We start from the raw sequence: 9900 nt of genomic DNA, 5'->3' as shown, positions 1-9900 counted from the left end.
TAAAAAGCATTTTAAAATCAAAAATATGTACCAGTGGCGTGCCGTTTCTTTTAAAACAGGGGACTAGTATGGACGAAAAAATACATACAAAATATATTGTTAATTTTTGAATTACATATAACAATCTGTCTTAAAGTGATTAGTGTTATTTTTCATTTTTGTGCTAACAGAAATACCCTAAGTCACCTACCACTCTTTATAGCATCTTATTTGTCATAAAAATTTAGCCTTCTGAATAATTTGTCGAACAATTGATCGAGAATGCAACATTTAAAGGCCTCGTTATTTGTTTCCGCGCGCTCCGTATTGATTTGTTCTGAGGGAATCGTTTCGTGAGCCAAGTCCCTTGTCATATTTGTACTCAAGAATTACTGTGTAAATCAGTGAAATTCCAAAAACGGTTGAAGAGGTGAGTAAATAATAAAATGTTTTTCCTTCGACGGAATCCCTATACGTAAAAATTCGCCATTATCGCGAATGGAACAGAATTGAGTCCGTGCAAGTGAACGACACGATGGACCATACCATACCAATGCACTTCTACTACCACTACCTCAGGTATGGCCGATTTCGGTTTCTGAACTTCGCTAATCCGAGTGTAAAATATCAATATGGACAACTTTTGGAATTAATTTTAATTGAATTGTTGATAATTTTAAATTTCAGGTAAAATAATTAAGGGAACTAACGTGGTCCTTCTAGTCCAATGACGGCACACTACTGATATGTACCTATAGGTACAATATGAATTTGAATGAACTTTATAACAAAGTACACATCCATATATAATACTTGTTTAACTTTCATTATATTTTATTCATTATCAGTCAAAATAGGCTTAGTATTCCTCATACATATATCTGAATCAAAGTACATGCATATGTATTTTGAACCGTTCTAGCATGAGACTTACGTAAAATGTACATGCTATCGCATTCACCTCCCACTCGACCCGCGATAGCCAATTACATTTCATTTCAGTTTCGCATTGCATTTTGGTCAAGAAATACAACATTGTTCGTGCGTATGATGTGATTTTTTTTTTGTTCGTTTTGAGTTCGTGTTTCATGTTCTGAAATAAAGTCGACTGTCGCTCTTTCACTGGAACTAGGACGATGCTACCGGCGAATCTTAAAAAATCAGTTCTATTTTTTGCTATAAAAATGTTAGGGAGATCTGGATCGACAAATGAAAAGATCGAAGAATGACGACAAAGTGACAAACCCTGCCAGCATGGGCTAATTTAAAAAATCACTGAATTTTCCTTATAAAATTCCCTGGATCTAATGCCCCCATTGATCGAATGTTGTCATTATTTTGTTAAGAATATGTAGACCGACGAGAAAACCCTATTACAAATAGACACATTATATACATAGGAGCATGCATTTATACCGAATGCAACTTTGAAATGAGCTGTTTACAATGTTTTGATTTTTTACACCAGGAATCCGCGTTATTAAAAAGAAGTTATACAGCGTTTTTTTTAAGTTACAAAACAATTCTTTATATGTCCTGTTATTTTCTCCAAAAAAATATGGTCACCGAAACTATACTTAGACGTAAGCACGGTAGAACAAGAGTAATCTAGTACTTCTTTGATTTTATTGAATCTTCTAAAACTTTTTTTCTATCAACGGATATTTCCTACGTCTGCTTAATCTTTTCGAGTTCTTCGATGAATAATTCCATATACGAATAGGTTAGCCGGGTTCGAGCTATTATGTGTGCATCATTGGTATAGTGGCCCTCCAGCCCTCTCGACTTGCGGCGAACTATGCATAATGAACTCCAGCTCAACTCCTTGACTGGACTTAATTATTTATAATCAGCATATCAAGGAGCATCAATAATGAACGCCGCCAGACAAACCGTGCAGAGGGCACAAACTCTCCGGGCGCGATTGTCTTCGCTCAGTATGGGGAGAAACTCTCGTCAATATCGATCCAGGGCTGATAACACATCGAAAATTGTATTCATAGACTTGAGAAATACTTTGAGTTCAATTAGCACCCATTTGACCTTTGATATACACATCGCGAAAAATACCATATCTATATATGTATGTATATAAAATTGAATGTCTGTTTGTCTGTCTCGTCTAGGCTCCTAAGCCACTCAACCGACTAAGATGGAACTTTAAGCATTTGTTGTATGCATGTCCGGGAAGATTACTGTGAAAAAAAACGGGAAAAAACCTCTTAGATAATATTCGTAATTACGATTTTACCGACGCGATGAAGCGCCATTGTGTATTAAAGGAAATGTATTTGTTGGTAACCACGTTAACAGGTTGGTTTATGACGACACGGCGTTGAAAAGACGTTGTTGAGTTCCAACCATCACTTGAAACGGGAATTGCATTCCTTATTCTGGCATTGCAACGCATTAGTTAGTATTATATAAATACCTCGTTCTAAAATAATACCGAATTTTATATAAACTATTTATGTACAACCTTATTATGTATTATTTTTATTATTATTTCCGTCAAGTTTTAAGCTTGATTGCCTGATTGTTTAGAGCACTATGTGTAAGATCAAATATGATAGCAAAAATATTTCACCACTCCAATATAGAGGTGAGGAGACAATTATTTTTGTCCTACTGTACTTGTCTCTATACTGGAGAACTATGGACGAAATGAAAACAGGATACAATGAAGAATTACAATACAACTGTGGTTTTTTCGGGCTACCAAGGGTTTGCAGTGCGTCATTGATGTTTGTGAAAGGGTAGGTATCAAACTTTAAGCCTATTCTCAGGATAAGAGCGGCCTCCCTACGTCATGGTTTTATCTATATATATATCGTCAAATTAGATTCTTGTTGCCGCGACTACTCATTTCTATTTATCACTGTATATTCGATGGATGGAAATGCTTTAACGATTAATTAACTACTTAAATTATTTTTTATTATAATCCTCATTTGTGTTGTTTATATGGAAGATAAGGATTGAACTATTTCTCCATATAGTCTGAAATAATTATTTTATTTTGACAGATTTTTTTTATAACTATGACTGTTTTGAGATTATTTCTTTCATAGCTATGATTCATATGTATACCGTAGAATTTCAGGAATAAGAATCAGTTGATCTACTGCTTGAAAGTAAGTCCACAGTATCGCGGCTAAAATGTGTAGTAAATAAAATGCCGTTAACTCCAATATTGTTAACAAAATAAATATGAACGAATATATGTATGTATGAGATAATGTTAAAAGAGACAAAATAAATTGATAAATTCATATAAAAACATTATCATTGTAATAAACTGTGGAGTTGTTAAGAAAAATCATAAGTAAACATCAAATAGTCGTCGGGGAAATTGTAAAAAATCAATATACCGTCCAAGAAAGCAAATAATTGTGTGAACAAAATGGTTTTTGTACGAAGTTCACAATAGAAAAATCCTCTACCTCAATCAATAACCTGATTATAATCATAATCTAAGGTGGATATATCTATTTATTCAAAATGAGATAATCTGAATATTTATTAGTTGAAGATTTCGAAAATATCTTTAACTTTCAGTACATTTTAATCAGAAACTTATGATTTTTTTTGTTTAAAATTATAATAATGAAATCAATTTAATGCTTATTATCTACAAATAAATTAAATTATTATTTCAAAAATGAATCAAAGAATATGTACACTGAATCAATGCAGTTTTCATGCGGACTTATCATAAACATTTTTGTGTTTACACAAAAAGTAAGGCAAAATTTAACTTTGTTCGTAAATGTGTAAAAAAAGACTTTGTTCGTAAATGTGTATTCTTCAATCGATTTTTTCGAATTTTTAAATTGGATTGATAAAAAATGAATGGTGCATATGCAAGTTGAACAGCCCTGAAGTCTCGTTTGGACCGCAAGTGCTCGCCCCACATTACCTCGCCATCCAGGTACGGCATTGGGAAATTCGCCGGGCTCGCACCGCTATTTCCCTATGCACGAGCTCCTCAAACTCCACTCTCTACAATCTTGCGAGATTGTCGACATGTATGAAGCTACATACATATGTATGTATGTATACACAGTACAAATACGTGTGCACGTGTACAAGTCTAGACGATATTTGGCCGCTAATCGACGTAAAATTATGTCCGCGTCTGCGAAGCCAATTTGAATGTTCGACGAAATTTTGAGGAGAGCCGAGTCATCGGTAGCTCGCTTACGAGGAATCGAGCTGATCGAGTTAGAGTTTTAGTTTTTAACTGTGCGACAATAACTTGCAGTTAGTGGGGCGCGCTTAACTCGGAATGTTAACTGCCGACACTGTGTTATCGCGATTCGCCGGGGAAAACTTCGCCGTCTTATGACTGCAAAATGCTATTCACTTTCATCCTCAAGTTGTGTAGCAAACGAGATGCTTTTCCTTAGTTTTCGCTTTTGTCAACTTTTCTTTGCTTTTCAAGGTCAATTTGTATACAATCCTTTTTTTAGTATTATTATTTATAGTTTTGTTTTTATCTATTTATAGTTTTGGACCATTGTGGCTTTACAGGAAGAACCTAATGCATGACGATGGCCTACATAAGAAAACAAGAGAAAAAAATACGTAGAATATGATAAAAAAAACAACAAAAAGCAATAAATAATAAAATTCATTATATAACCAATAAGTGAAGTAAAAATATATGAGAAATAATGCAAATTGTATAAGATATATTGTGTGAAAAAGATAAAGTTATAGGCGTTTAAACAGTTAAAATCTACAATTAATGGGTACAGACTAGTGGAAAAGGGTTAGCTGTCACCGTCTCCAAATTTTTTTGATTCTTAAACGTGTTTTTTACGATTATATTTCAATTGAAATCTCTATCGGCGGCCAAACCTCGCAAAAGTTTCAAAGCGACCAGAAGTATGTAGGAATTTTGTCAGACCGATTGGCGAAGTGAAGCTAATAAAAACCTTGTAATAATGAACATAAGAAACAAAATAAAATAAATACACAATAAAAAAATACCAAATAGCAGAATATACAGCCAGCACTAATACATATATATATAAGAACCAGACGTAAATACAAAACATCCCCACGAGGTCCAAATTGAAGAAATAAGATCAAAATTCCACTCATTCATCAAATCAATTATGAAAATAATGATGAGTGCAGGCTACCAGAAAAATAAGCTAAAATAATATCCGGTAACTTACGAACTGGGGTGGAAAATATCATATTCAGGAACGGCAGCAACGATTTCATTAAGAAGTCGAATAACTCTTGGAATAGGAGCCATCCGATAAACTATAACCATCAAATGGTGATGTCTACCACGCACATAATTAATAGGGTCATGCAAAACGAGTTCAAGTAACGGTAGTATTACATGTTAGTAGGATTTATATTTATATATAAATATGTTTTTTTTTAATATTTTAAAGCAATGTTTACTCAACGACATTACGAGATCGGTACAAGGGAAGGGGGTGTTTAATTTCGATAATCGTAACATATCGCTTTATACAGCGAGGGGTAGTGTAGTCCGCCACGTGGTCGGTCACGTGTCGGCGCGCGCACCTCCTTTGTATACAACTTCTGTACACAATATTAGATTAGAATTGGTTTCGTGAGGCTTCCACCCAACTTTTTTTACACAACCCCCCCTCGATCTGGTCACACCGTTTTGTCTCACGTCTCTCGAATGTTTACGGGAGCGAGCGAAATGCGGATTATTTGCTTAAGAGTGTTATTGCATTAGACTAGTCACCCTTTGAATGCGAATCGCCCCCGTATTGTATTATGTTATAGGTATGGACCGTGTGCCGATATCAATCTCGCATTAGATGTGAGTGTGTGAAATTTGACTAATACCTACCCTCTCTAAAATTTTGAAATAATATGATTGACATCTGGCAAATTGTAATGTGAGTCGTGTCGACTTCTGAATGAAGCTGGATACGATTTAAATAATTATTTATTTGAAAAAAAATATTTGTACCAATGGTGTGCCGTCATTAGACTAGAAGGACTAGACTAGTCCGCTAATATCTTTTACCTAAAATTTAAAAATATTAAATATTCAATTACAATAAATTCGAATCGTTGTCCATATTGTTATTGTTCGCTCGGGTTAGCGAAGTTTGGAAACCGGAGTCGGCCCTACCTGAGAAAGTTGTTGTAGTGGAATGTTATGGTATGGTCCGTCTCGTCGATCGCTTGCACGGACTCGCCATCTCAATTCTGTTCTTTTCGCTGTACTAGCAAATTTGTATGAATAGACGTTCCATTGAAGACAAAATATTTTTAATTTACTGGTCTCTTCAACCATTTATCGAATTTTCACTAAGAATATTCTGATTTGATCTTATTACATAGAAATTCTTGATTACAAATATGACAAGAGACTCGGCTCATGATACGATTCCCTTAGAATAAATCAGTGCGAAGAGCGCGAAAATAAACAACGAGGCCTTGGAATTTTGCTTTCCCGATCGATTGTTCGAAAAATCATCCTGAAGAGGATTTGATGTAGTTTTAAAGACAAACAAGATGTTTTTAAGAAAGGTATGCTACTAAGAATATTACTGTGTTAACACAAGAATAATATTTTATACTAAGTCCGCATCCATGTTACAAAAGTCATGGCACGCCACTGGTTTGTATTAAATACATATATATTATAGTAGTTTTAGATTTTCAAGGTTTATTTATACTAGCACAGTAGACTGGCAACTTTACGTAAACAGCAGTACGAAAAATATTCTTAAGTTCATTCTATAATACATATATGGAGAGATTCATATGTTTAGTAATATGTATGTAGCGTGTCAGTAACAGTAGTAACCGACGTGGCCTATTCATATTATACAGCAGTACATTTCAAGCAGCAAAACCGTTCTTTTTGGCATCTGTGGAAGTATTCACGCATGATGTGACGTCATAATAGCGAGTGCACTCATACAAACGTAAGTTATGTGAATATTTTTGGAAAGGTCATATTGTGTATAAACAAGAATAAACGTGCCGAAAACGTGCGGTGGTGTATAATATGAATAGAAGTAGTTTTTTCAGTGTAGTGCTGTGCCGACTTGTTGACATGCAGTGCTGTATAATATAAACGGACCTTCAAGCCATGAATCAAAAGTCTTATAAACATATACATATATGTACATAGTCTCGTTCACATTTTTTATTCAAAGGATTTTGTAGATTGGGCACATACATTTTTAAAACGTGGATGCTTTTTTTTTCTTCAAATACTTTTATCGAAAATGTCTTTTCAAAGGTTTTGCTATTTTAAAACTTTTTTTACGATAAGATATTGAATCAGATGTTTTGATTTTTACTAAGCCGAGGAATATCGAAAAATAACCTTTTTTCAACAAAATAAGAAAAAGTACACATCAATCTTGTGGATATTTCTTTTTTTACCTATATATTTACAATATAAATACAGATAATGTTACAATTTCGATAGTTCTTAGTAATATGTACATACATATGTTCGTAGAGAAACATCCAAGGAAATTTATTGACATCGAAATTTGTCTATTTTTCGAACAATGTTTTTTTCTTTTATTCAATTATTAGAATTAAATAGAGGAATTGTTCAAAAATAAGTTTTCAGTTCAAAGCTTACCTTTTGAATAAATCTCTCAATATTTCATAATCAATTTAGGCTCACTTGTTTTATCAAATACACATTTTGATACTGAACTTTTGTTCACTATTTTCAATCGGATTTTTAAACACTGAACAAACCCTTCTAGAAGTTTAAATGTTATTTGAAAGTATTTATGTTTTTTTAAACTTATTAAATACTAAACAACTATAGTCAGAGTATTATATAAAAATACATATGAACATACATATACATATGTACGTATTTGTATCCATTTTTAAAAGAAAAACAAATCTAATCTTTGTTCCATCTAATATAACGCAATTAGACTATATTTTTCTATTTTTTTCTTCACAATAATAGCCACCTACCAAACAGATCAAATTTTCTCCTCGAAACACCTACCCAGTCCACACGATATTCACGAATGACGAACCGGTCGGGAAGGGTGAACCGGTCCAGAGCAGTGTCCTGTTGCACCATTGTCGAGCGCGTGCCACGCCAATCATATTCGATTGCACTTATCTATCGTATGACACAAATGCACACCCATTGCACCATTCACTTGCTAATTCCTCACGGAAACATGATCGCACCCGATGACAGATGGCCGTGTTAAAAAAAAATCATCGTACATATCAAATATAATGTGTGTAAGTGTTTGGTGTAATCTGTGAAATGAAACAACGGCGATTACATTAAGTGTCGTTTATTTTAAATTTGTATCTTTAATTAATATCATTTATTAGGAAAACATTTAATTTATTCACATAAAAGAAATAACAAAATGGTATGTATGTATGTATAGTAAAAACTATCATTAGATTTATCACAATAAATGATAACTACGGAGTGTTTCGAATGATTGTTTTATTTATTTTATTATTCGCGCGGAAGTGAATCGTTCAAATTATGGTAACCATTTATTGTAATAAATACGATCAATAAAACAAAAAAAATAACATCAAAGCATTGTCTTTTTGTTTATGGAATATAAATTAAAAAATTGTTCATACTTTTTATTATACATTCTTTTATTAATTAAACTTTAGAGAATAATGGTGTTTCACTTTCATATTTTTTTCTTTTAAATTCGTAAAAGGTACTGTAAAATAAAAAAATTAAATATTCTACGTTTTCAATATATCGTTTATATAATTTTACAGTGTCGAATTCTCTTTTGTATGAAAAGTTACATCACTGTTTGATATAATTATTATTCGTATACGTGTTCAATGTATTTTGATATCATAAATTTGTTTTGTTAGATCGTTTATTTTTTTACTTTGACAAATGGAATGTTTAATTTATTATTATTTTAATAAATATAATAATAATAATATGCGTGTATATATGTATAATATGGTCGTGACTTAATTTCGAAAATTTTTCGTTGGTAATTCGACGATAGATTTGTACAAGTTAAGTCGTTCATTGTACAGTCAAAATATTTAATGATAATAATATTTACAAGACAATAAGAATAAAGAGACTATTTACAATAAATATAACAAAAATAAAAAAATATTAGAACCTTAAGATGTATCTATCACTCTAATTGTATATGTATATAGGTAAATTTATATACATATTAAAAAATTAAGGTAACCGTAATATTTATACTAGTCACTTTTATTTATTTAGTTTTTTTTTAGTAATTTGGTAGCGATATGTATAAAGACTTTTTTTTAGTTACAGATATGTTTCAAAGTATGGGAACCCATCATTTTATGATTTTGAACGTTTCGTATGCGAAACGTTTTAATTTAAATTATAAAATTCTTCTCAAAATAAATTCATCCATCATTTTAAATTTCACTTACGGCGTAACGAACAAGAACACAATTTTATTTTTACTTTCTTCAAAACAGTCTTTGGAGGTTTCGAATTTAAAAAAATATCGGCTTATTGGTCAAACACAAATCAAATTCTTATTTTATATTCGATTCGCGGAACAGTCACACTTTGATTTCAAGTACAAAATTTTTGGAATGTCAATTTGTTTAAGCTCACAAAGCAGTCAATGACGAATAATTGCACTGATGTTACTTCGTTGATGTCACGAGCGGACTTCCGGGATAACCTTGTGATGAACATGTCGGCAGGGCGAAGGGATTCATGGTGGAGAAGGGCGATGATACTATACTTCCCATTCCTGTGTAAAAAAAACGATAACATTTTAAAAATAGTACTTAAATATGTACATCATGATCTAGTATAATGAAATAATAATTCAAAATAAACAAATTGTGATAAAATTATAAATAAATAAAGAAAAAAACGAAAAATCCGTTCTAATCTAAGGAGCTAATACTTTTGAAAAGTCG

At 32.3% G+C, this 9900-nt stretch overlaps 1 protein-coding gene across 4 annotated transcripts in view; it reads right to left on the bottom strand.

Annotated features, from left to right (window-relative positions):
• Positions 1 to 9226: 9226 nt before the first annotated feature.
• Positions 9227 to 9900, bottom strand: part of kn (EBF transcription factor knot) — a 101095-nt gene continuing 100421 nt past the window's right edge. For all 4 annotated transcript variants that reach the window (XM_077439771.1, XM_077439773.1, XM_077439774.1 and 1 more), the window contains exon 16: positions 9227 to 9728. In XM_077439771.1, coding sequence (XP_077295897.1) covers positions 9727 to 9728 — 2 coding nt within the window. In that variant the 3' untranslated portion in view covers positions 9227 to 9726. The remainder of the gene's footprint in view (positions 9729 to 9900) is intronic.

The sequence above is a fragment of the Arctopsyche grandis genome, chromosome 10, assembly GCF_051622035.1.
Source record: "Arctopsyche grandis isolate Sample6627 chromosome 10, ASM5162203v2, whole genome shotgun sequence".
In the NCBI taxonomy this organism is placed as follows: domain Eukaryota; kingdom Metazoa; phylum Arthropoda; class Insecta; order Trichoptera; family Hydropsychidae; genus Arctopsyche; species Arctopsyche grandis.
The sequence above is the reverse complement of the archived record's forward strand: the minus strand, read 5'-3'. Positions and strand labels throughout refer to the sequence as shown.